We start from the raw sequence: 27112 nt of genomic DNA on the forward strand, positions 1-27112 counted from the left end.
CGTGCTGGTAAACTCTTTATATAACAAAATACTCCAGAAGGATGTACACACAAAGCTCTTTGTTTGAGATACAATTCGATACAAATGTCCACAGATTGGAGTTTTTGGAAAAAAAAATGACACCAATTCTTAGAGCTGATTACCTGAAATAGACTTTCCAGAAAGATATTTTACACAGAAATGTGTTACAACTCTTACTGGACTGTGGAGATCCCGGCTCGCCCCTAGTGTCAAACGGGAGTGAGGTTTTCTCTCCAAAACATGACTAGGGACTAACCTCCATCAAAAAACATTATGCTAGCCACTCTGGCAAGAAAAGACCTCGGAGAGGAGTGTCCTTTTCTGGATTTCACTTGTCGAAAATAAACATACCCACGTCTTCACATAGAAACAAAGGAAAAGTGAAAAGTCTGATTTTTGTGTGTGTGTGAAAGTGTGTTTTTTTTCCTCTGTGTAAGAAATGTAAACCCAGTCAGGGGGTTTTACAGGAGTCCAGGACTTTTGTGCTGTGTGGCAGTCACTGTCTCTGTGCCGAGGCTCTAGAACCCCAGGGCCGAACTCTAAATTCTAGAATATCTAGAACGTCTGCCAATCCGCAGCCGCAGCGCATCGTGGAGGCCTCTGAAACAATGGACGTCTTCACGGGACTGAGAGAGCAGGGTGCGCTCCCCGCTGCGTGGAGGGGAGGGGCTTTGCATGCGGCCAGCGGGCCCCCGTCAGTAAGGTAGGGTGTCCAGGAACCTGTCGATGACAAGAGGGGGCGGCACTAGGTCCTCCAGCTTTAGGTAGAAGATGCGCTGAAGGCCCTGGGTGCGCTGGGACCGCAGCTCTGCCCGCAGACTGAGCACCCTGCTCAGAGAGGCCGACGGCTTCATCGCGGCGGCGGCGGCCCCGCCGATTGCCACGCCGGCCCCGAAGCCCAGGTGATCCCGCAAGCAGCAGATGATCTTGTTCTGGATCTCCTCAACTTTCTTTGGTTCCTTCAGCCCCGGGCATTGTTCTGAAATGACCAGAGAGGGTGAAGGAATGATGGGTTGCACAAGCATGAGGAACCAAACGTTTTCATTCCCCCCGCCCCAAACCCCCTGCCCGTAGCCTGTTTCACGAAAAAAAAAACACAAACCAGATAAATTACGTTTGCTGTAACAAATTCGAGGTCAGCCTCTGTGAGCAAGGAGACGACATGCCATCGTACCGCCACCACGGACATCGCCGCTGAACGCCAACCCCAGCACTCAACAATTAAAGGGATTATGCAGCCCCTCGAGTGGCAAAACGCGATTAAGCCTTTTGCAAATTAGGCTCGCCATGGCAACCCTGCCGCGCAGGCAGCGGCCAGCGCTTTAGACCGCTGGGCTCTAATAGGGCACTAATTTATTCCACGGCGGCCGTGCGGAAAACGAGCCGCCCAGCTTGTCCACACGCATAAATAAAGGCGGAGACAAAGAGATGTCAGGTGGGCCACTGCATCGGGCCGATCTGCATTAATCAGCGCGGCGTTAAACCTGTGATTTACTCATTTACTTTGGGCCGCGAAGAGCAAGCTTGCGGACAAAGGCGAGTCCGGCAGCCGCCAGTGAAGGGGAACGTAGGTAATGAGGGAAACACTCGAACCTTTTACTGTAGTGAATGCTGGGAGATTCTTCCTCCCCCTGTGTCGAATCCGCTCCATGACAACACCCCGGCATTGCATCCGTGTGTGGGAAGAGCGATTCGGTGTCCCCCCCCTCCCCCCCCATTTTGGATGTATGGGGCTCGGAGTAAACGGAGAGGTGGGGGGTACGGGGTGGTTTGGTGCAGGCAGCGTGTTTTCGCGAGACGCTGAAAGGCGAGACCCCAGGGAATCATTGTTCCTTTCTCTTTTATCGCTCTCTCTCTCTCCCCTTTCTCTCCAGTCCCCTTGCTGCCTTCTCCCTGGGTCTAATGAATGGCAGACTTGCAGCGAACACTTTTAGGGCAGTCGATAGGCCGGGGTCGGGGGGGGGGTGCAGGGGGGAGCAGGGGCCCAGACCTGCGGCACAGCGAGACGGCCCATTTGTGAAGAGAGCACCGCGGAGCCCCGGTCGATTCCGCCAGAGAGTTAAGTGCTCTTGTGAAGGTGGGTGTGTTTAGGCATGGGGGTGGGAGGGTGGGGAGGCTGGGGGTGTTTGGGGGGGGGGGGGAGGCTTGGCATTTGAGGGTTCTGCAGCTCCCTCGCTTCACATCGCCAGCTTATGTTGTTCACTGGGGACGTTAAAGAAGGAGAGAAGATGCCGTCGGCCATATCTGGAGCAAGGGGCCAAGGTGCCCTGCAGCCCTCCTCCTTCATCACCGATCCGGCCCGGGAAAATCACAGAGAGCCCCGCGGTGCTCGTATGACCGCTGTGTCCCATGCCGAGGGACCCGGCTCATCGCTCATCCCGGCTCTATGCGTCATCTCCTGCCCAGAAAGTTCCAGAAGTTTTCCTACTTTCCCTACGCCAAAGAATCGCGTGGCAAATCCGGGATGGCGATCCCACCGTGGAACGACACGCCACAGGCACATCCAGCCAAGACAGGAAGGGATTAGGCTCTAACACAGACGCACCTTCCCAAAATATTACACAGTGTGGAAGGAAAACTGGACATTGGTAGGCCTGGGAGGGAGGCATATCGGACCTGTTAGGCCTTAGGCAAGAGGAGATGGTTTTAAGTACTGTGTGTCCTCGCTTCATGATAGCTGCCTGCGGTTGGTTCCGCAGAACCTGAAGAGAGATCAGACCTTGGAGCAGGGGTGTCAAACTCCAGTCCTGGGGGGCCGGAGCCCTGTGTAGCTTAGTTCTTTCCCTGTTCCACCATAAATGATTCAGCTCAAGACCTGTGTGGTAATTAGCACTAGGAGATGCAATGAGTTGAATCAGGTGTGTTAAATGAGGGAAAACCCAAAAATGCGTTGGGCTCCGGCCCCCCAGGACTGGAGTTTGACACCCCTGCCTTGGAGAGACGAACAGCGGAGCAAGGGGGGGGGGGGGGGGGGGAGAAACCGCCTGCAGGTAGAGAGAGATTCGAAGCTGCCCCAACTGGTGCGCAAAAACATGTAGTTATAAAGAGGTTCTCAACCACTGCGCCACCTGTTGGTGCACAATTTACATATATCATAAAATATTTACATGTTTCCACTGCGAATATTCGCCAGCCCCAATTGAACCTATCGATCCTGCCACATCGCCATTCCCTGGGAGCCACGCCCACAGGAACTCCAGCGTGTGTCACTAGGCAACACTGCACAAACATAAACCAGACAGAAGCAGTTTTGGGAGGGAAAAAAGCAAGACTTCGGCTCCCACCTGTTTTTACGTGACGTGACAAATATGAGTTTTCAATTTCCCACTTCTCTGCGGAGATTAAAAATGCATTAAATATCCACTTAATTGAATGTTACCACTGAATGGATTATTTGCTAGCGCCGGTGAATCTGTGAATGTTCGGGGGAAGGGGGGGGGGCACTTTGAATTGGTCAGGCATCTGATATTCAGACAGCTCCACTTTGTACCTAAAACCTGGAATCATTCACAATTTACGCTATTTACCAAATGTTGTGTCAATGTAGGACAGATCACATTTTCTTCCAAAAAACCTTCTACTAATATGGGGGAAAACACATTTCAATTTAAAATTGTAAGGGTGTTATTGTAGATTCAGCACCCATTCTCATAACCAAAATATTGGCAGTTCCCTGAGATCTCATGACAGATACTCATGCCCTTGAATCTCTCACTTGAAGCTCTCCAATACATTTCCTGGTAGATGAGTGAGATGAATTCCACTTCCAATCAGCTACGCATTTGATGTCCCAGCGTTGCTAGTATGAGGCCTGAGACCACGTGTCTGAGGCAGTGCCTGAAGCAGACTCTGCTCCTGCTCTGTGGTCACTGGTTGCCGTCATGGTGACATATTTGAAACCACAAGGTGCAACTGCGGGAATGGGAATTACCCACAAGTCCACACTCCTCGTCCGTGCATGGTAAGCAGCAACATTTTTTTGGCAAAAAAAGCAGACCCCTGCCTTTTATGGAGGGCCGACTGTCCGATCGGGGTGGGGAGGAGACTCCCAGCAAGCTCCAGTTGCACACTGCAACACGGACACTTTCTCCACAGTCCACACCCTCCCTACAGACACCTGTCAGAACACCTGTGCTCTCTCCCCCCAAGCAATCGCTCCTGAGCTAGGAGGTGGGGGGGTGGGGGGGTCACAAAAACACGGAGAGAGGCGTAATTAAATCCATCCACATGAGGAAGGCGTGACGTGAACGTCACGTCCGTGCTGGATAATTGCCTGTCGCTCGTAAATGAAACACCTTTGTGTGAATCCTGCCCGGCGCATTAAAGTCTTAATCTGCATTCTTGTCGTCGATCCGCCACATGTAAGATGAGGAGGGACGATAAGGACCCCCCCCCCCCCCCCACCTGCTTTAACCACCACCACCACCCCCAAGGCTTGAGAGACAGCGGCGTTACCTGTCAACATGACCAGGGCGGCCAGGCAGGCAAAGGCAGACACGTCCAGGTTAAGGTTCTGCAGATGGGACGAGAAATCTCGGATGGAGTCCAGCCACTCGCCGAACCCACGAAGGCACTGGAACCGGTGCAGAACCAGCCCGTTGCAAAAAACAAACTTGTCCTCCGCCAGGATGGACCTGCAGGGTAGCAGAAAGGCCGGCTTGAGTCCGCTGGACAGTGGCAACAGTCCATTCTGTGTCTCTCGTGAGAGGATTTTGCTGGGTTTTAATTAGGTGTTACTCTGTATTTCAGTGTAACTATAAAAAGAGTTATACTCTTAACATTAAGCACGTGTTTCCTATCAAGCTCAGCAGTAATAGGGCTAAAGCGGAAAGCACTGCAGCAGGCCCAAATGAAAAACATTCAATAATAAACCAGTAAGAACATTATACTTTTGCTCTGCAAAAATTTGAGACAGTAGCCCAGTGCAGGCTGGGAGTCACATGCAAAAGATCAGGATTCCCATTGGCTGCGGTTTTTAGACTAAGAGAGGAAATAATTACAACGGCAATAAATTAGAAACACGGGGGGAAAAGGCGCACATCAAAGATGGACAGGAATGCTAGCAATTAACTTGTGTTTTCCAAATGAAGGTTTTTTTTTTCTCGTTCGGTAACATTCCTGAAATGATATGAAAAGTCGGTACTGCAGTTAGTTCTCACAACCTGGAAGCTAAAAGGCGGGTGACTCTCCTCAGCCTGCATTTCCCATGGGAACATGGGTCCTGCTCTGCTATGGAACAGCTCTGGCACAAGACGGAATCCTGTTATCCCGAGAAAGCAGGTCCCCGTTTGCCCTAAACCTGCGCCACTGCGCAAACACCAGCCGAGCGACTGTTATTTATTAAATCACTGCGGCATCAATGCCACTTCCACAAACGTTCAAACGAAAGTAGCATGTTGGCCGCCATTCTTAGCGGTTCCTGTTAAACATGGCCACATTTTCTTTCTGGTGCCTTTTGTTTGGAAGAATCAGAATCAGAATCAGAATCAGAATCAGAAGACTTTATTAATCCCGAAGGAAATCGCTCACATTACGACGCACAAGAACGATACAGTAAACGCATAAGAATGGGAATGAAGTGTAAGCTAACAAATCACAGCACTCTGACATTCTAATAAAATAAAAGATACAACAATAAATAAAATCTCATTATCTCTTATATTAAGCTTTAAACTTCTGCGGCAGGAAAAAACGATTCCCCCATCAAACTGGGCTTCAGGTGAATGTGAAATGAAGTTAATCACAAAGGTCCGACCATTAACAATGGAAAACGCTTTCTCCAGACAACTGCCCCCCAGTTTCAGAAAATGTGGTGTGGAATATCAGGGCAAGCAAACCGATGAGAGCCTTTAGGGCAATCACAGGGCACACACACACACACACACACATACACACACACACACACACACACACACAAACAGAAAAGTAACAGAGAATATTAAAAGCTCATTGGTTGTGTCTGCCGCCCCGGGTTCCGGCTAATCAGGAAACATGTGCTTTATTAATACTGGCTAATGGGTTTAAGTTCGTTCTTGGCTGCTGGGGAGGGGGGAGAGGGGGCACTGCTCAACTCAGGACATTAAGAGCCAAAGGGTCCACGAACAACACAGGAGCTGGGGGGGGGGGGGTCGTTAATGTGAATGCAGGGTGAGTGGACTTGGGGTGGTCAGAGTGGAATGGACAATTGAAGAAGTGAGGAGGGGTGTAGGGTATTAGGGTGGGGGAGGGGGGGGAGTCAATGGCTCTGCCGTCTCCAGACAATGGTTAGAGGCTACATGAGCAACACACACACGGCCCCAAAGAGAGCTCCCTCCCCCAGCGACCTCCGCTTTTATCACTTCTGGGCAACAAAGTCATCAGTCGCTCCTCCTCCTCATTCCCTCTTCCCTGACTACAGCAGTCTCCAGAGAAACTCTCCCCTACCCCAGTAACCACAGCGACGGATGGGGGGGGGGGGGGGGGGGAAAGCAGAAGAGAGGCAGTAAGTGAGAGAGAGAATGAAAAAAAAAGGAGAAAAAAAATAACAGTATCCACAGCTCTCACGAAAGACCAACAAACTGTCCTTCTGTTCTCGAGGAGTGGGGAAGTAAGACGGGGGCCCTTGTCAGAATAGCCCTTGTTCGCTGGTAAGAGGGCAGGGGCCTCCAGGTCAGCTGATTTAAGGGGTCACTGTAGGGACGGCAGTCCCACTGCTCTCAGGCGAAAACAGGAGCTGTTTGTTTCCCCCGCGCTCTTGCCCCAACAGAACACAAGGAGGCAGTTTTAGAGAGAAGTGTACGGTCTGTCCGCACACAGCCCCGTGCCGATAGGGACGTCACGGCTGCATTCCCTCTCGCCGGCAGCCTGCAGGTCGCAGTGCAGCCGCATGCGTCCCCAGTGACGGCCTGTAGGCCTCGTTGCGGCTATGCCAAAGCCCCCTTCGGGCTGCGGCGGGAGGCTACATTCAGGGGATTTCGTTTCTCAGCAAAGACACGAAAATCGTGTCGGTATCTGCGACATCCCTCGAAGGGTGACTCAGGTAGCGCTCGTCAAACCGGGTCATACCGCCCCGGCCATCGCACACCCTTGTGGGCGGCTTCGCATTCAGCCACGTGAAAGAGACGGCGAGAGCCTCCAGCCCAGTCCGGCAGCGGGCCAATGTCCCCCAGGAACGTGTGGGGAACGTCCTTTGCTGAGGGCCCTGATGTGAGTCAGACTTCCCAATCCCAAGGCCCCCCCACGTGGTGCTCCTTGCATCACACGCTTCCCCCAACCCCCACTGCCCATCTTGCACTTGAGCACCAACTAAGGCCCAGCTCTGGGGGAGACTCTGCATTTACAGGCCTTCGATGAGCAAGCAGATTTGTGGTACCAGCTCAAGAAGCAAACCGGAAGAGGTCGCTCTCAGTAGAATGGGATCAACTGGCATCGACTGGCCACCAAAAGGGAATCAAGACGACGACCTGAAAGTGGTCACTGAGCTGACTCTGGCTAAGGATCATTGTACTTAAGGATCACTGTACGTAAGGATCATTGTACTTAAGGATCATTGTACATAAGGATCACTGTACGTAAGGATCATTGTACTTAAGGATCATTGTACATAAGGATCACTGTACTTGTGATTCCGTTTCAGGCTGCATAGGGCTAGAGTGGGGGGGAGGGATGGGAGTGTAAGGGGGGCAATGTGAAATCATGCCCAGTAGGTGGGGGGGGGGGGGGCAGGCAGATTTTTTAAGGCAAGAGTTCCTCGGTGACAAGCCCCCCTCCCATCCGTGACGACCGTACACAAAAAGAGATGTTCAAGTGTGGGGAGGGGGGGGGGGAGTTGTAGGCAGGCGTCTCTTTGGCCTGAGTTTGGCCTATAAATTTAAAGAGGCTCATTCTCTGGACGGCTGGCGTGGCACCCCCAGCAACCCGCACACACCCCCCAACCACCCCCCTCCCCCCTCGGCATGGAGCACTGTGTCAACCCCAGGATCTCGGTTCCAAGCCAGAAGCAGGGTATCTGCCTGTACCCAGACCTGGGTCTGTAGACCCTGCCCCCCGCAGGAGGAAATGTATGTTTTGTTTTAGCAGGGTGTGTGTCTAATTACGCTAACGAGCCCCACTTCACTGCAGAGACTCATTAACCTTGCCGGTTATGGCAGTGACTCGCTCCAGTCCTCCCCAGTGAAGATAAATCAACAGGCTAATTATTCAATTATTCCAGGGACTGCCGTTTGAAAACACTGTATCCATTTTTAACCATCTGCAACGGTGCCACAGTGATGGGGTGATGGTCCTACAGGTGAGACGACCCCTTAGTAGTAACCGGCCCCCTATACGAGATACCCCACCCGATACTGGGTCTAGGGGCAGGAATAGTGTCTTGGGACACAGCATCCCCTCACCTGTTGGCCAGCCGGAGCACGAAGAGCTCGAGGAAGGCGGAGTCAATGAGCAGAGTCTGGTCCTCCCGCGGCAAATCGGAGAATCCGGGCAGGCGGTCGGCCCAGGATCGCGTCACCTCCATGGAGCTGGTCAGCAGGCGGTAGAAGAGATGGATGTGCTGGGCGTCTGAGGTGGTGGACGGCTGGTCCACGGCGCTGAACTGCGGAGAGGGGAGAGACGTGCAGGATGCAGTGATGCGCCGTAACTTTAAATGGGAGACGGGAGTGTAAAAGTGTAAATATGTTCCTCAAGCGGCGAAAATGACGTCAACTGAGGACGAACATACAGAGACAACAGGAGGCTGAGACGGACACGGCGACAGAACGATGAGGGGATAAGAAAAGATAAGGGGGAAAAGATGGAAAAAGACGGGACCCAGAGAAGGATGAGTTTGCTGATAATGCGTCCTGGTACCATTCTTGACCTAATAGATATGTGGTTCCGCTTTAATGACATGATCTGATTATCTGATTTACTAGGGCCCCATTTCTTTAGAGAGCTTGATTTGATGATCATACTAGGATTTAGACAGAAAAGCTGATTTAAAGCACAGAGTCAGGTTTCAATAATACAAAACGAGTCGGTGGAAGAGATGGTCATTACTGTGGAGTCACTGCGGTGCGTGGAAGTGAGATGTACGCAGTGACATTTCACTGAACTCAGCTGCAGCTGTGCTGAACCCTGCAGGCACCCGAAAGCCCACCCTGAGCAGCCTCACCTGGCTGTAGTCCAGGTCTCTGGGGGTGGACTGAGAGTAGGCTCTCACTAAGGCATTGAGGAGGCTGATAGGTGGTGAGGGGGGTGACGGCTCCGGCTGTAGGGGGCTCTTTGGTTTGGAAGGCAGACGACCTCTTCGGCCCTTCAGGTTGTCTGTCCGGACCACTGGGTGGGGCAGAGAAAGAGCGAGGTAGGCTTAGTCGCACCCCCAAATGTAAACACCGCCAACAGGGACTTGCAGGAATGGTGACACCACAATCAGCCCGAGCTGCACAGATCCTGAAGCCACAAATAACATGAAAAGCTATCAAAGAATCCAGATAAGAATCATAAGGAAATCACAGGCTGGAGAAATTCCCCAAATAACAAGACTGAATAGTTACATCAAAGAACGGGACAACGGCGTAATGTAAATGGTATAAGAACTGTATTCAGTGAACATACTCAGCATGTGGCGTGAAATTTGGTTGTAAAACTACAGTAAACTGGGAAGTCGGCACAGTCATAATCAAACCAATCATTTGCAATATACTAATACTTCTTGTTGATATTCACCAGCGGAGGTTTTCATTATGACAAGAATGGTGATGGCAGATTGCAATCATTTGCAGACGAGGCTGGCATTCAAAGGTCAATCGGAAAGCTTTCTCCACCGAATTATTTTATTGTGTTCGGTTTACCGTGGTCAAAAACGGAGATTTCATAGTGCTCAGGACAGTGGCCTATGACTATATCAGATGGTTTCTCTTCGAGGTACAGAATCGGCACTGCTTTCTTTCCAGATATTATCTGGGCTATTTGCTGTAGCAATATTGATAGTTTCAAATTCTGCTTAAGACCCCCTCATTCTCATACACAAATATAAGCTTTGGTACACGCTGTGGACTCTTTGCAAATAAAACATAAATACTGAGGTATTTTTTCATTTGCACACTTTTTTTTGTGTTAGCCAGGGACATAACCCAGAGCATGAATCCAATCCTCTGGTTTACCATCAACCAGAGCTTCTATCACGGTCAGGACTTCAGAACTTCTCCAAAGTTTTGAGGGACCTGATTTTTCACACAAGTTCTGAACAAGGGATCCATGAGCTCAGAGAGAACATGGGAAGGCAGGACAGGACAAAGTCAGAGAAGGACATTTGACATCTCTTACTGAGACAAAGGGATCATGAAGGCAAAAAGTAAAAAAAATTAAAAGTCTGGGAACACTGTGGTAAAATCTGGAAGAAGTTAAGCTGTTCCTGACCAGTAGAGGGCACCTCGGTGCCGAGTATTTAAATACATCTGGACAGGGAACAGACATCTCAAATTTAGCACACAAACGTGTACAAGGGCAGTAGCTGTACATGTCTAACAGACAAATTCTGAGAACATACAAGCATGGCAAAGGAGTCTCTGGATTTCACTGCTAATGTGATGACTGGACATAAACACTCCCTGAAGAAATTCATGCCACCTTAATCAGATTTATGAGACATCAGGTTGTACAGGGGGGACCTGTTGTTTCTGGCAGTTCCGCATCAAGTGCACGAAACTGCGTCCAGCAATCTGCCGGCTTTGATTCTGCCAGCACGGTCTCTCAGTCTGTGACACCGCAATAGGTCGGGTCATTAATGGCGCCGCCGTCCATGATTAGCGCTCGGGGGGGGCTGATTAGCGTGCACCGGAAGTTACAGGAGCCGCGGTGCGATGGCGCGGTAATGGATGGGACCTAGGAGTCCACGTGTAGCGTCATATGAGGAAGCTGCCAGCGCTGGTGGATGAGGATTCATTAGGTAGTCTCATACTTTGCCTTGCCATAGTCTCACAGGACAGGCTATATTAAGGCTCCAATTTTTCTCAATCTCTTACTAAATGAGGGTCCAGGGGAAGGTCGCATGCATATGCTCTCTGTGATTGGCTGGGAATTGGGGATATAAAATGCAGCCCATTTACATATATGTGGTGTACAGTTGTTTAAGGTCATGGGGTCATGTTTACAATGGGTCCACTTCACTCTCCTTGCCGTGTGGGCTTGCCTTTGAGGGTTGTTAAGTTCGGTACATTACCTTCCTTCACCATGCCCACGCTCAGACATTTCTGGAAGCGGCAGTATTGGCAGCGGTTGCGTCTTCTTTTGTCCACCGGACAGTTTTTACTGGCCAAACAGACGTACTTGGCATTCTTCTGCACGGTTCTCTACAGAGAGACAGTGATGGGGAGAAATAAACAATGAGGGAACCACACACTTTATTTATTTAATTGTATTAGCTTTTTTTCCCCTGGAAAGAATTAAAAAAGAAGCTTGCAGGTCAGATTTTAATTACAATGTGAAAAAGCTACGGTGGCATCAATATAATTAGATAAAATTAATTTCCTAACATGCTCGCCTGCAGGAGGGACAATTTTATTAGCGCGAGCCGCTGACAATGAGAATCAGCGAGGCGCGTGCTGAAGCGGGTCCCGCGAGACAGTCAACGCCGCGTGATAAAATTGTTTGTGAAACTCCGGGGTCATCGCGCGCCTCCCGCGGGCTTTTCCGCATCTCGCCTCTCAATTGCGCCTTTGGGGATTGTTTTCTCCTCGGCTGGCTCCCCGCGATTATTACTGACCTTATTAAAATGAAATCAAAACGATCTGGGTTCACTTCTGTTGCCACCACTTTTTCCAAGTACAAAATAAGACAAGAAGTAATTGAGTTCCTCGCGCCGCATAGGAGACCCAAGCGCACGGTCAATCATGGACGCTAATACAGAAAATACAAAATTCAAAACATACTACCCAATTTATATAGGTAAAATTGATGTTTCAACAACGATATAAATTGTTTTGCAGTTTTATGCTTAAGCAGTTAATAATCTAACCCGAAGTGTGTATTCTTTTCCACTTAGCATTGAAAATCATTAAAGGGTTGATTACAAAAAAAAAAAATCTATAGCCTACCTAACATAACGTGTACAAAATCCGATTAATGCCGTTTCAGACAATTTAACCTAGGGTGAATTTTGTTTGCAGAATGAGGTGAAAGCTTCGTCTACCGGGGTATTAATGCCACTTGGGTTCACTTAAACAGGTGTTATTATCAGAAAAGCACGCGAGGGTGTAGGAGTAAGGCAAATAAGAGCGGACACCCTTAGTCCCTGCGCAGCCGGCTGCGCCAGAGGTGCGAGAATGTCGCTTAGCCGGAAAGTCTGATACGCATCAAAATAAATGAATATAATTACAGCCGAGCGCGTCTCACGTGTCCTCTTGTATGGGAGATTAATATCCAAGCAATTATTCTATGTTCCACTTCCACAAGAAGGAAATGAACCCTCAGATCTAAATAATCAAGTCAAATTCCGCGGAATGGGATCCCATTTTAGTTAAATTGCCTGTATATTGTATTCCGGGGTTTGGATGCTTAAGCCACGGACGATGCACTAAGCATTTGAAAATGAGATGATTTGCTGTTTTGCGCGTTTTTCTTTATCCACTGTTCCGCATTCATACCATGCATCACGATATATGATAAGTAGGCAATTTTATAGTTCAGGCAGTCGTAGGCATAACAGATATATTGTGCTCATTCGGCCATTAAAACCTTATACAGGGTAAGTCACAAATCTTGGTGCTGCTATAAAAGTTTTTTTTTAAGGAAAAAAAAAATGGACCCCGTATAAAGCTTTTGATCGTATGCAGGATTTTACAGATGACGGATTATCTAACCGCCCATAGCAGCCTTGTGCCTATGCTGTCCGGTGCCTCCCACACCGTGACCTTGGGCAGTGTAAGTGAGAAGTTAGACGGGTGGAAGGTTCTATTTAAAGTCGAATCGTCCATTATAAACGAACCTAGTTTATACTAGGGGTTTCCTGTTTGTCACCAAACGTATTAATTAGCATTCCTCTGAGGCAACACCTTTATACTGGGAACTATGTATGTAAGGTTTCAGCCAAACGCAATGATAGCTGCCTCATTGGCTGCACTAAATAACTCCTTAGTTTGCCTCTGTCTTTTATATAAATTATGAATGGAAAGCTCTACTCCAGGGCTATTGAAGTCATGGTCCACAAGGGCCGAGCCCTGCTGATTTTCCAGCCTTCCTTTACCTGTGAGTCAGGTGTGAAGCCCATGTGCCCAATCAGGATCAGTAATTATTAAACTACCTGGGAGGACTGAAAACACGGCTTGGATTTGGAATCGAGGGCCAGATCAGAAGAGCCCTGCCCTAAACATCTGCAAAAAAAGCTCAGTTAACCATGCTTAGGATATATATGCTTAGAGAGAAAGCTGTGCAACTCCCCCCCACCCACCCCCCGCAGTCTCCTCCCCAGGCCAAGCATGCTCTGCAAGCTGGGGGGCAAAATGTGCACCACACTTTCCCATGCACCTCCTTCCTACACAAAAGATGCTTCATTAGTCCACTTCACCCCCCATCTCTCCATGGGTGATGACTGCTGCAGCGGTGAGGCCCCACCCCCAATGAGGACGTCTCTCTCTCGTCTTCTCTGGTTGCCTCATCTCTTGATCTACTGACCACACCATCTGACCCAAACTGTGGTTTCCACTGGCTATACCAAAGACAATGAGTACTAATGAAGAGATTGTGTATTGTTCTGGCTCCATATCGACGTTCCACAGATTTAAAATATATTGTGATTTATTTATGCAAAGTCACTTGGCGGCAATGAGGCTGATTATGTAGCAGTTAAAACCTGTATGTAGTTTGCATGTTCTCCCCGTGCTCCTAACCTGCACCCCAAAGACACGCAGCTAAGAGAGCTGGGGTCTCTAAACTTCCCTGCGTTGCTTGTGTGTCCTACTATGGACTGCAATCCTGTGCGGGGTGTGCCCCATGCAGAAGCTGTTGATTTTGGTGTGGTGCATTTCTGTGCATTTCTAAAGATCATGCCCTGTTTTCAAAGAGTTTTAGCAGGAATTCCAAGAAAAACAGCCTGAACTGGCTTGGATGCTCGAAGAAGAAAAGGCAGCCATCACAAAGAAATGGACCATGGGTGTCAATGAAGAAATTTGTCATATGGTTCACAGAAATCCAAGGGGTAGCCCTTGACAGCTTCTGCTCATGTAATCGTTTTAATGCGAACCCTGCAATGAATGCACATGCATTGCAGCCGAGCGTGAGCTCCTGCTATCCCCCCTAGGTGGCGCAGCTCCAAACGACCTTGGCAATCAGGGTGATGCTGTGACCAATCTGCACTGCTCCTCTGGTTCGTGGGTGGGTGACGACAGTCTAAGGGAACGGTCTTTTACAGAGCCTCCGTACCTGTCCGGGCAGCTCCGTGGCCGCTCCTTAAATGTATCATGTGACAAGGTCAAAATGATGAGTCACCTGCACCTTGTTTGACACAGTGGAGAAGCTTCCACAAGTACACACACAGTCGAGTTACCCCTGACCCCAGGACCATGCGAGAAGCACTAACTGTGACCGTAATGAAACCGTTTCCCAGAATTCCCCTTTGGCTGCTGAGGCTGACAGGGGAGGAAGACGAGTCCTGCATTGGGCTCATCTCAGAGTTTCTTTAGCCCTCCTGTGTCTATGTGCCCATTACCCATCATGCATTGTCCTCAATGTCATCATGTTCCTTCGGTCAGGCGTGTGTTTGGGCGCTCAGTGCAAACTGGCCGGAGCTCCCAGATCAAGCCATCTGACCCCGAATCCTTCTGCAAGGGGTATGAGCAATGCAAATAAAGGCAAGCTGAAATCTCAGTAACCTCCCCCCCCAACTGACCCCCAACACTGCAAGCATCAGTCCTATATATATATATACATATATATATATACACACACACACACAAATACATACATAAATCCACTCATGTCCGATCACCCCCCCCCCCCCCATACTGAGAGAGTCTGGAGGGGTTAGCAGAAGCAGATTCATGCCATGTAACATGTGCTAATAGCCTAAGCTTAAATTAAAAGCCTTCAGGGACGCCGCCCCTCCCTAACCCCCTCCACTCCACCCCTAATCAGCGTCTATCAGACGGGCATTTTCTCCGTGTGCTGCGGGACCGGCGGCCGCCGTCGGCCCCCTCCTAATTAAAAGTGCTCGGGCGCTTGCGGTTTCTTGCAATGTTGTTTATTTATTTATTTTTCTGGAGAATAGTGAACTGGGTCACCTTTAATTGGCTGAGTAAGCGAGGCGTGGGTTAACGTTACGTCCGTTCAGCTTGGTTGGATTACAGGTTTATGAAATTGTAAAAACCGGTTTTTATTTCACTAGTTATAGCTGTTTCATATGGAGTTTACGTAGTGTTCAACCATAGAACCTTTACGAATCAGAAAATTCTCCAGGTTCTAAAAGGGTGATAGGAGCTGTACCTCCCGTAATGTCTACAGACAACTAGAGGTTATAGTTGCTTTGGCAGAAAAAAAAAACAATTATTTGAAGATGATTACGAAAAATACACTACTTAATATATTGTACATTCATTGTCATATTTGCTAAAGGAATCACTTTCTCTTAGGCGGACTTTTCCTTATTGCCAAAAATATGAACAGAGTCAGTGTGGGTTTAGGGATTCGCTGTCACTGCTCTTCATACACCCACCGTCTGACTTGCCGGCTCTGAACGTCTCATGTTGACGGCTAATGACGTCCCGTTACTTACATGCGCACACCTACGTGTCTGTCGGCATTCTGAGCAAATGGCAAATCTGAGTTGCTCCAGAAGGATTTGAAAACCTGAGGGGTCATTTGGCAGAACAAAAAGACTTTTTCTATTAAAAAAAAAAAACAGCGACACATAATCAATGGACCTCAAAATGCTTGTAACTTGCATGAAATTTGCCCAAATAATCGGTTCCAGTTTAAGTAAGCGATGCACTCGATTACACTTAAGTGAAGGGAAAGGCGAAGGAGGTATTCGAGCTATTTAACCTGGAATACCATCTGATTTGAGGGGAAGTCGCGCTCACGAAAACAGCTTTAATTACACGACAATATCGGAGAAAGTACGAGATGTGAATAAATTAATAAATGTTCCCTTAGAATATCAAACATAACATCTATTCAATTAAGGAGGGCAGCGACCTTGCGATGATATAATTAAAGAGACAGAAGGTCCACGCGCACAGGCGCACCGGAGGCAGACCAGCATCTCAGTGTATCAGCGGCGGCCGCGGCGTGTCTCTAAACCGGCGAGCCGCTGGGTGTTTTTGCATTTCTGCGTGACATCGTATGCTTAAGCCGAGGTGAATTGTTTATTTTAATTTTTTAAGTGGCTCGCTAACCTGCACCACTCGGCTCCCTGTATGCGGAGAGACAGAGGCCCTTGGCGGCGCCTCCGAAGCACCAAAAGCGGCCAGACAGACGCAAAAGCGGGCAAATCAGCCTCTGACTTAATTACTAAATCAAATTGTGAAACGAGCTGATAACAGCAGCAAATTATTAAATTGTGCCTCATAGCCTGTACTAATTTATTTTTTGCAAAATAAAATACTCGCAAGTGGAAATTCTAAGTTGTCAGTAATAAGCAGATTTTAAATGGACAGATAATGCATTCCAGTGCATTATTTGTCATGTCAATATCGTTTGCTGTTATACTACACTAAGATTTTATAAAGTTAAAACATGTAATTACAGCACAAAATATGTTAATGATTTTAGTGGCAATGTGTCTGAAATATGGGCAAGTATTATTAAACTTTATGTGAAGGACTTCTGACAAAAGCAGCTTAGTAATTTTATACTCCTGTAAAAGAAAAATAGGAAAGAATTTCATTCAGTTCGTATAATTTGGTTTTGTTTGAATTAATCTGTATAATTAAGCACAGAGCAACTGAAACATCATGAGTAAAATCATTACTTTCTGAATTGTTGTTGCGGGGAAAATTGGCCCATAAATACCACCATCACTGAAAATTGTGTAAAATTCTGCAGTGTAATAACTGTGTTTTGAAATTATGTTTGACATAAAACTGAATAATTGAAACCATCTATATAAGGGTATTTAAGATGCCCATATGATGCTGGCTTTTTGTTTAGGCTGAAACTGAGACTGTCTTTAAAAGCTACATTTATAATACATTCTAGAACCATCCACACAAACCCCAGCCTTTTTTTAGAGATAACAGTAAGAATATCTTAATCGACACCACAGACGGCAAACGGTCAAAGCATCATCCGGTCAAATATACAGGCATCCATTTGAGTAGTTTAAAAAAATGGCCGCTATGGATTCTTCCACCCAGTGACGCAACAGAGTACCTCCAGTAAGTTATTTCCATACTTCCACACATTCTCTTCCTGGGCCAAGTTCTGTTCAGGATTTTCTTTTACATTCTTTTAAAGGTCTGCAAAATCTCATTCTAAGAGAATTCGCGGAAAGCCAGGAACAGCGCAATGTTTTCACTACCCAACGCCGTCGTGCTGCTTCGGGGTGGGGGGGGGGGGCGGCAGAATCGCTGGTTTCCGAGGGAAACGGCCCTCGCGAGGAGCCGTGGCAACCGCTCACCACCGCGGCCCGGTGCCTCGACACGGAACGATTTGTGGGGAGACTCGATGTTACGACGACGCCTGCCAACACAACTCCGTGGAAACATCCCGATGGGAAAGCTTGCTTCAGCCGCCTCTCTCCTGACTCAGGCACTTAAACCTTAACAGTAATTGACTGAACATCACCAGTAGGGTAAACCCCAAGTTATTACCACAATTTAGCTATTTTTTAATGTGTAACTCTACAGCTTCACACAGCCTCCTACCAGGCAGTTTGGTTCCCAGGGATATAGCAGTTAAAGCCATCATTGGTGCTACAATTTACTAGTGACGCGTTACTCCTTAGGGCACTGCCTGGGATTTCATTCTACGGTAAAGTTCCTGACATGAGATTTCAGAAAGACCCGATGAGCCCCATCGCCGACTGTAACCTTTTCCTGACTTTCCAGAGAGCCACCTTTGCTTCGCCTGGGCCCACGAAGGCCAGGTAGTGACGGCGATGCTGCATTTACCTTAAAGAAGCCTTTGCAGCCCTCGCAGGTGCGCACGCCGTAGTGTTGGCACGCGGCGTTGTCCCCGCAGACGGCACAGGTACCCTCCCCTGAACCGGACCGGCCAGGAGGCGATGGCATGGTGCCCTCCCCGAGGATGGGGGTGCAGGGACCCATGCTCAGTGGGAAGTGTAGGGTGCCCGGCTTCCCTAAGCGCACCGGGTACATGTGGGGCTCCAGTCCGGGGGGGTGCTGCACGGCCGACGCGGAGGACGAGGACGAGGGAGGCGGCGGCCTCGGGACCGGGTCATAGCTGCCGTGCGGGGGGGAATGGTCGAAGAAGGGCGGGAAACGGGGGGACTTTAGGGCACCAGAATCCATCAGGGAGCAGTTGGGCGGGACCTGGGGGAGGTGATGAGGATCATCCCAGATGAAGGAGGTGCTGGGCGCGCCTGGCAAGCCAGGAGTGGTCGGCGTGGAGGGTGGAGACTGTTTAAAGTACATGGAGGTGCTGGGAATGGCATCCTCAGACAGCTGGGGGGGTGCGGGGTAAGGGTCTTCCTCCTTCTTTATCAAGGACCGCTGGCCCTGCATCTGGTAGAGGCAGGAGGACTTGGGCTCGTAGCTGCTGTCCACAAACACGTTAAAACTGGGCAGTGAGGTGGTGGCCGCCGCAGAGATCTCCCCTCCACCCAGCTCCATGGTCAGCTTGGTGTAGTCCGGGTTCATGAGCTCAGAGCTGTAGTCGTAGAAGGTCTGACTGGTGTAGCTGGATCCGGGGGGGGCGGGGCCATATTGGGCCTGCACACAGGGCATATCTGTAAGCACAACCAGTGAGGAAGAGAGGTGAAAGAAAGATCTCAGAAATACCACAGCTCCCCCCCACAACAAAAAAAAATCATTCACAGACACCACCATTCAAAAGCATGTCATAAGCTTCCTAAATACACTCCGTAAGAGGTTCCCGGGCCTCCCCAACTGTATCAGTGCTGCCTTACTTTGAGGATCAACATGCTAGTTGCTCAGCTGACAAGTGTACTGTGGAGCTGAGCTGGAGCTCCTGTAAGCTGCTGTAGAAGGCCACCCAGGACCAGAGGCACGGAGTCAGCGCCGGCATGCGCCACCAGCCATGCAAAGCCACACAAAGGCACGTCCCCTTTGAGGCGAAGTGTAGATCAGCAACGCAGCCTCAGAACACAAACATTCCAGGACACAGTTTTAAAAAATGACCAGATATGACAAGCTCAGAGCCAATTACACCTCACCGCAAAGCCATTCACAAATACTACCCAAAATGCAATATTGCTTCAGCGTCAATTGGCTGCCTAATGACATTACCGAGGCAGTGAGGAGCTTCTCAGATGAATAACTAAGGCATCCCTGACTTATTACCTGTGCACTGGTTAAATTTTAATAGACACCACTGTGTCCGCGACAAACCCCTGTGGTTTGCTGTGTGGGATGAAGACGACTTCTGAATGATCCAGGGCTGTGAAACTCACGCTCAGTCCCCAGCCCAGGAATAATCTTAGAAATTCTCTCACGGATTTCTGATTTTCAAGTTTCAGGTTTTTTAATTATATTTGTGAGTAACGCCTATCCGCTCTTCTCGTGTAGCTATATGCCTTCTTTTGATCTTCTGGAGGTCCTTCTGGATATCTAAGCATTAATGTACATGCACCATTGCCCAAAACTCCAGACTTGTGTCACAGACAAACCCTGACAAATGACATGTGAGAACATAAAGATGAAGCACAATGCCACACTCCTTAGCCAATGAGGTGTAACAGTAAATTTACGCAACGGAACCAGCGCCTGGCTCACGCACCCACTGGTCCCAGCATTTAGAATGGAACGACCCCCCAGGTATGCGGAGGAACGTAGGCAGGTGTCAAAAAAGCAACCAAGACATGCATCGCATTTCTACTTACTACTTACTGTTCCTGTTCTTAATGTCATTGCAGTTAGTTCTGTTGGGGAAAAACATTCTCTGTGTATTACTAATAAAACTGCTTTATAATTTGAACATAGGCTAAATATTATACAACACTGTCTGGCACTGCAAGCCATAATATACACTGAAAACAAACACGCAAGTTGCAAAAAGAAATTACAAACAGGTCTGAAGTGTATTCCCTGCAAAGTGTGAGTGAGGAGGAACAACGAAAGGGTTTATTTCAATCGACGACCTCAGGAGTACTTACGAATGTATGGTGTGTGTGTGAGTGTGTGAGTTTGTGTGTGTATAAAGGTAAGGGAGCAGGCCTGCAATCAATCGTTCCTGTGAGCGCACTGAAGTGCACCTGTTTGCTCGTTTCTTTCAACCGAGGAACTGTCAACAAGGTGGATGTCTCACTGGCACTGCATAAACAGATTTTTTTCGTCTGTTGTCCCCGTAATCTCCAATATGGCAGTACGTAATATTTGCTTGATAAAATCAGACTTATCAATTATGTACAGCGGTGTGCGTAAATAAAGTCTATCCTTTCTCGCTGTCCACCGTCTTTCCGTTTCGCACAAACACACAGACACGTGTTATTTAAGACACCCACACACACACACATTGTAAACGAGCTATCAATGGGAGACAGTAAAACCAGAGCTCTGTGTGCGATCACGGTTTAATGTAATTAGTCGGAAACTAATTCCGGTTCGATTTTTTTTAAGTGTAGTTTTTTTAAAGACTTTGTTGATTGTATTGTAACACATTTTATATATTATGGTTTACAATTAACAAAATATACCGCATAATACTTTAAAAAAAATGTAATCTTAAATTAGGTGCTTGGTTAAGAAAATGTAGTTGCAGAAATATTTTTTTTCAGAAACAAAAAAGCTGAACAAATGATTCCTAATTAAAAAGAAATTGGCATTTAGACTTTTGTTACGTCATTTGTGTTTTATAACACCTTTTTCTTTCGTGCAGCATCTAGATAGGCCCAATATTACATATGATGTCATCACAGAATTTTACGGCCATTTTCCTTCTTTTTTATTAGACTGTTACATGAGTCAAAGTTTCTTTTACGAAACCTGCGCGAAGCTTTTCGCCCACTCACTGGAAAGGGTGGGTGCGAAGGGAGAGCCCGACAGGCCGTGACGTCAGGGCGGTTTGCCCCTGTACCGCCGGTGATGGGTGGGACACTCTCCCCAGTGCACTCCTTCGAGACCACCACCTCCAAGGGCATCTTCCGCTTTAACTAACGTGATCATACAATTTCCGTCAAAATGACCTCCGGCGACGCACGCTGTTGTATTTATGATGCCGAGTATACCCTATTACGCGGGCATACTTTCCGCTACACATTTCTGTGAAGTCAACGCCAGTGGACCTTACACGCAACAGAAAGAAATATTAGGACATACTGATTCCCTCTCTTTCCCATGATAAACCTTTCCCATGATTGTAACCTTTTCATATTGTTTCACATTAACGTTGAGCTTCATGCAGGATGACAGGTTTTTCAAACGAATGCTTTACTAATAATGACCATTAGCTTGCAGCATCATGGAGTCGCCTGTACAAATAAAACTTTTTCATAACATACATATGGCTGAAATGTTGTATACTGTTTGCCTTCACTTCACATTATTAAGAAAACGCCATCATGAGCTCTGCAGGTACATATTTTAAATATCCAAGTTCAGCAAAATTTGCATTTGCTTACATAACGAGTCGCGAGGACTATCCCCAAATGTCAAGAAAATGTCAATACAATAACTTATCGAATAATGGTGAACTTGCCTATGGTGCAGTGGAAATCAAGACCGTATTTACCTGCCCCTACAACACCTAAACTGTCACGCAGACCATTTAGAAATTAATTGGACCAGATCCCCCAGAATAAAATGTACAATAATTACTACCTCACAGGCTTAACTTTAGAATAAATTAATTTTCATCGTCTCAAACTTTAATATGCATATGAATCCACCTTTTCAAAGCGATAAGGGCAAAATTTCAATATTTTAAAAAATACTATTAATTCCAGACATCTGTCCACGTATGAAAGGACAGCACAGAAGACTCAAACTGCCAAACAGCAAAAACCAAACAGCCCATCAAAGAAAAATGCCTCAGACAGAAGCTTTCGAAATGATTAAGAATAAAGCGGATGGAGCTGAATTTTAAAGCGGTCTGTAACCTCGAGGTGTGCATTTTAGGTGGATGAAATGAAGCCGTCCCAAAATTGGGCGCGCTTGTTCATTCCCAGAATGCCATACATCCAGCGAAAATTGAAAATGAACGAAATACAAGTATATTTGCGCAAACCATGCGGCAGCAGACGCTTCACCACGCACGCAAACACACACTCAACGCGCAATCACTGGAGTCATTAAGGTCATTATGATAAAAGTAGCTGTGGGAACGAGTCGAGGGAGTGACACCTTTGATTGAGAAAAAAAGAAAAGTCTAACTTAAAAAGAGCATTTACATACCACTGCTCAGCATTCCTGTACTTGTGTAACCTGTTTATTTATGAACTCTGTCGCGGCGCTCGCGTGTTTAGGGTTTTTTTTTTTTTTTTACCTCCGCGACTCTCGCCTCGTCCCCTCAGCCGGATGGACGCTGGTGTTTTGTCCTCATTCTTCATTCCAATCCAACAAAATGTTGCATGATGTGCGTTTCACAAATCACTATCTTGTACTACACCGTGAACCGTTACTATTTGTAATATATATTTTCTCATAATAAATGTATGTATGTGTGTGTATAAATATGCTTTTTGAAAAAAAAAATCCTTCATAAATAATTTCACAAGTTTTCCTGTATTTCTTTAGAGTTATATCTATAGTTAGTACTTATTTCCTGTGGGGACAATTGAAAATGAAGCATGATCTGTGTTCTCTTGGACTTAAAATCGCATTTATGCAATAATTTCCATATATTTTCAGCACTGAAATAATACTGTTATTGAAATAATAAACCAGCAGAATAATCAAAAACACAAACCATAAGAATCAAAAGTATCATAATGTATTTAATGCACGATGCTAATTATTACAGTTTGTAGATGATAGATGTATGATTAAGAGGACTGTTGGTTGGTAGAATTCTATGTCTATAGATATGTAATTCAACAAACAAACAAACAAACAAACAGACAAACCCATTCTCACTGTTAGAATTTTCTCTGCTCCTTCGTACATGTTTGTCTCTTTATAATGAGTTATCATCTCAACCATGAATGAGATTTACCTGGTTGAAATTTTGCACGCTGAATTGTGGTCGGTTTTCTCAGCGGAGTTGGTACAAGGCGATGGAGAGAGGCAGCTGCAACAGACGCCTCGGTAGTTACAGTGTCCGACGGCCGGGTCTCAGAGCTCGGCTGGGGGCGCTCTTTCGAACCGGGGGCTGTATGAAGACCAACGCAAAACTGTATAAGCAAACTAGGCCCAAACTTTTGTTTCAAACTTTTAATTCGCGAGGATTAATATATAAAACATCGACAAAAATGCGATTAGTAGGCAAAGGGTCTCCCACATCAATTTCCGGATATTTACTATGAGGAATAAACTGCAAACACAAATCTAATGCAGCTGCAATCATTACAAACGATCAGCTTTAACACTAATGTATATTCATATATAACGTTTTTTTTAAACGACATTAATATAACATTGTCTTATTAAATGAAGCATAAAGACACATTTAGCCGGACAAAACTACAACACATAAATTAATTTTTGATTACGAGTGAAAATCTATGTATTTCACTTCGTACACATATACAACTATAACCTTTTTAGCAAGAATAACGTAAAATTAACTTTTTTTCTATAGAGATCAAGCTTTAAATGAGAGCATGCACATCGCAATTCATACAATTCAACAGAAATTCAGAAGAGGAGATAAAGAACAGAATCCTACTCGCCATGACATAACAATCTCACATCCAAACAAACTGAAAATCAAGCACGCGCAAATGTCAGATAGGCAACTGCCAACACAACAGACAATACATTTGAGTTCAGAAATGAATAACAACGCAACAGCAATGGAAATATGAGTACAATCATATATTATTTTTAAAAAGTGAAAGTTTTTGAATTTCAAGCAACTCACAACATCTCACACACTTCCAGTTACCTTTGTAGCAATATCCACCTGAGTTAGTCCATAAAATGAAACTGTCCGCGCGCGTCCTACGCCTTCAACTTTGAAATGCATTCAAGCGCCCAAGAACAGACTATTTAAAAGGGTACAGCGCCCCCTCTCTGCGTAAGCATGTCTAAACAAATCAAGCCACTTCGGTACCCTTGTTTCTAACTTGATAGAATTTATGCTTCGGCAAGACAATTAATTAATAATTCCGAAAACTATGAATCACTTAACTGATTGCAAAATGACACATTTTGTTAATACACATATACTTTTCCGGACTTAAATATCGCATGCAACATATGTGCAGATTTGCCATGTTACTGGAACTAGTAAGATAACTAAAATAAAACAGCCTTCCAATATTAAGTTAATTCGAAAACTCAGTATTGTGAGACAGTAACAAGTTAGTAGTTGCCTAGTAGTAGTAATGATAGCAATAATGATGTTAATAATAATACCAGAACAAATGGAGACAGTGAAGCAATTAATATAAGATAAAATATGATTTATATAGAATTCAATCCGATTTCAACTACAGTAGCCTACACAGAAGCAGACTTATAAGACACCACGCTTTCACTCAGTCTCGTCTTCACAATAACTGCCAAGGTATATCACAACTTGGCAAATTCTCCCTCTTCTCAACAATTCATGCCGAACTTGTGTTTTCTTAATTCAAACGCGTGCCTCTTCGGTCGCTCAGCTTTGTAAAGATGGATTCGCAATCATCACTTCAAATAGACCATTACCAGGCTACATGTTTCCAACAGAAGCTAACTGGTGTGGTTATTTTTCACTCGCTGATCCATCCGGAGCGATCGGGGACTGGTTACCTAGAGAACCGTGAATGGTCTTTTAAACACGCACCTTGTGATAGGCGGTAGCGCCCGACTTTAATAAGCCAGACAGTAAGTGGCTTTCTGGCAGACAAGTGAAGAAAGGAGAAAGAAAAAGAAAGACAGCGAAAAACGAAAAGCTACAAGTAGACTACAGTAAATCAGCTGAAGAAGTGAAACCTGTCAAGAGATGATTTTTGTGTCTACTTGGGCTATAAGTAGGCTAAATCACACGAAAAACTGCCAAACAACTCTGAAATATCTCAATACATGTTCAAAAAGCAGGAGTAAAACTAATGTTGCTAGGCCTAAATGAAAACGAGAATTTATAACATCTTGAGCACGAGGACAATCCGAAAAAAGACATAGCAACATTTTATCCACAGTTGGTCTAAGTTGCCTTATGGTGCGTTGAACGTAGACTGTCGATCGTTATAACGACAAAATAACGTGATTTCCATTTGTGTTTAGTTGATGATGTGTGTATTGCCCAAAATGAAACCCGTGTTATTTTCTTGCCGTGCAATCAGCCATCAAGCAGTATGGGAAGGACACAATTTTTAACTTTTCCCATTCTGAACTAAGACTTAAATTTCAGACAGCAGGCTAATGTAAAAATAAGAAGAGTTTTCGCTTTTTTTCTTGAGACTTTGTTCAGAATAGCCTATAGTTGTCACCTGACTCTACAGTTTCTGTTGCTTGCGCATGTATTTGCCATATAGCTGTATTGTATATTATCTGCGGTTCCTAACATAGAACAAAAAACAGAATTGATACCGGAGATGCAACTCAACCTCATATGAAAATAAGTCCATTCAAGATCAGTAACTACCGAGACTGCAATGCGAATAGATGCCGCTTCATAAAACGGAGCATCAGTTGGATATTTATTCAAAGATGTAAAGGCTATTCTTCGTAAAGTGTCATCAACGGAGTCATCCACGAGCTCAGCAAACTTTATAACACGGGATTATTTTAATCTTTCGCAGGCTGGTTCGTTTTCCATTACAAATCACCCCGAAACCGATAGCGTTTTAGCGAATTCACCTTGAACAATCCCTACGCAACAATACGTCTATATGTTGTGAGAGTTAACACACACGTGGCGAAAAAATAAGGTCACAGTTACCCTTCGGTCAGTTATAATAAATGATGGCACAGGCAAATCAAAGATGCGAATCATTATTAAGCGAAACAATATGACTACCGATAGTAACGAAGCATAGAGAAAAAAAAATATTCCGTTTTCAGAGCACAGACAACTTTGTCCGAAGAAAGGCGCAAAAACTTGTATCACCGTTACATCTCCTAGGTCTGCTTCAGCGCTACAGGCTGTCGGTGAATGGCATCTCATTTCCATGACAACCAGAAAGAATATGATACCTTTTTTCTCTTCGAAATCGCCTCCATTCGCCAGACATTAATCGTACAATCAAACCGTGTTCTTTCCGCTCTCGGTCTGTTACAATGTCATATATTCAACAGGTTTCCTTATCCAAATTCACAAAGTTTCGAAGAGCTCAGTTATTCTTTGACGAAAATAATAATAAAGTTTCTTGTTAGCCAAGGATTAATGATAAAAAAGTAACCTGTCATTTAAGTAACGTTAGCCATAACACTGCTATATGGTTAAGTCCAATAATTATAAATAAAATGAATCGTAAATAAAAAAACAACATATCGATACATACTTGCTTGCTGTAGCGGTTCCGTCTTTACATGTGATATTAGCCCCCTTAAAGTTTCCTGTAGATTTTCGGAATTATCATAAAAATGAAATAGTCGTTGTAACAGTAGTACAGCAGTAGTTCTAGACGTAGTGACAGATTTGTTTTACTTTTCGTTTTTTATTCTAAAGAGCAAAAAATACTCCGGTGCATGACCACTGGACTTCTGCGATCCGTTTTCTGCGTCCGTGTTACTAATGCTGATGATGCGCTGTGATGAAGTTGCAATGTGGCTTTGTTTATGTGGAGAGCTCTGTGAGAGAAAGTCTAATAGCACATTTATGTGTCTGCGCTCTACATAGAGCGACTGGTATGCGAGACGTCAATGTGACGCCATGGGACATATGACGTCACTCGCTAGCTCGGCTCAAGCTCGCCGAA

The 27112-nt window shown here is 46.1% G+C and overlaps 1 protein-coding gene across 4 annotated transcripts; it reads right to left on the reverse strand.

Annotated features, from left to right (window-relative positions):
- Nucleotides 1–27020, reverse strand: nr4a3 (nuclear receptor subfamily 4, group A, member 3). 4 transcript variants are annotated; one of them, XM_023814832.2, is made up of 9 exons: nucleotides 26696–27020; nucleotides 23263–23418; nucleotides 20001–20032; nucleotides 18084–18880; nucleotides 11201–11330; nucleotides 9152–9315; nucleotides 8394–8593; nucleotides 4477–4655; nucleotides 1–1000 (listed from the first exon to the last, which is right to left on the reverse strand). In XM_023814832.2, exons 4-9 carry the CDS (start codon nucleotides 18876–18878, stop codon nucleotides 717–719), a joined length of 1752 nt encoding a protein of 583 aa, XP_023670600.1. In that variant the 5' UTR covers nucleotides 18879–18880; nucleotides 20001–20032; nucleotides 23263–23418; nucleotides 26696–27020; the 3' UTR covers nucleotides 1–716. The 4 variants fall into 4 exon arrangements, with proteins under 4 accessions (XP_023670600.1, XP_023670583.1, XP_023670590.1 ...); XM_023814815.2 differs by having other exon boundaries at nucleotides 19994–20032; XM_023814822.2 differs by lacking the exon at nucleotides 26696–27020 and adding an exon at nucleotides 24154–26610 and having other exon boundaries at nucleotides 19994–20032.
- Between the last annotated feature and the right edge of the window lie 92 nt (nucleotides 27021–27112).

Source organism: Paramormyrops kingsleyae, chromosome 9 (genome assembly GCF_048594095.1).
Source record: "Paramormyrops kingsleyae isolate MSU_618 chromosome 9, PKINGS_0.4, whole genome shotgun sequence".
Lineage (NCBI taxonomy): Eukaryota > Metazoa > Chordata > Actinopteri > Osteoglossiformes > Mormyridae > Paramormyrops > Paramormyrops kingsleyae.

What these genes read in the sequence shown, in the direction of transcription:
- nr4a3 (XM_023814806.2), bottom strand. Translation starts at nt 23,941, where the DNA reads ATGGCGAGTAGGATTCTGTTCTTTATCTCCTCTTCTGAATTTCTGTTG. An exon ending in TTCTGAATTTCTGTTGAATT is followed by an intron (nt 23,419 to 23,889) that starts GTATGAATTGCG and finishes GTCTTCATACAG; the next exon opens with CCCCCGGTTCGAAAGAGCGC. An exon ending in GAGACCTGGACTACAGCCAG is followed by an intron (nt 8,594 to 9,151) that starts GTGAGGCTGCTC and finishes CCCTCTCCGCAG; the next exon opens with TTCAGCGCCGTGGACCAGCC.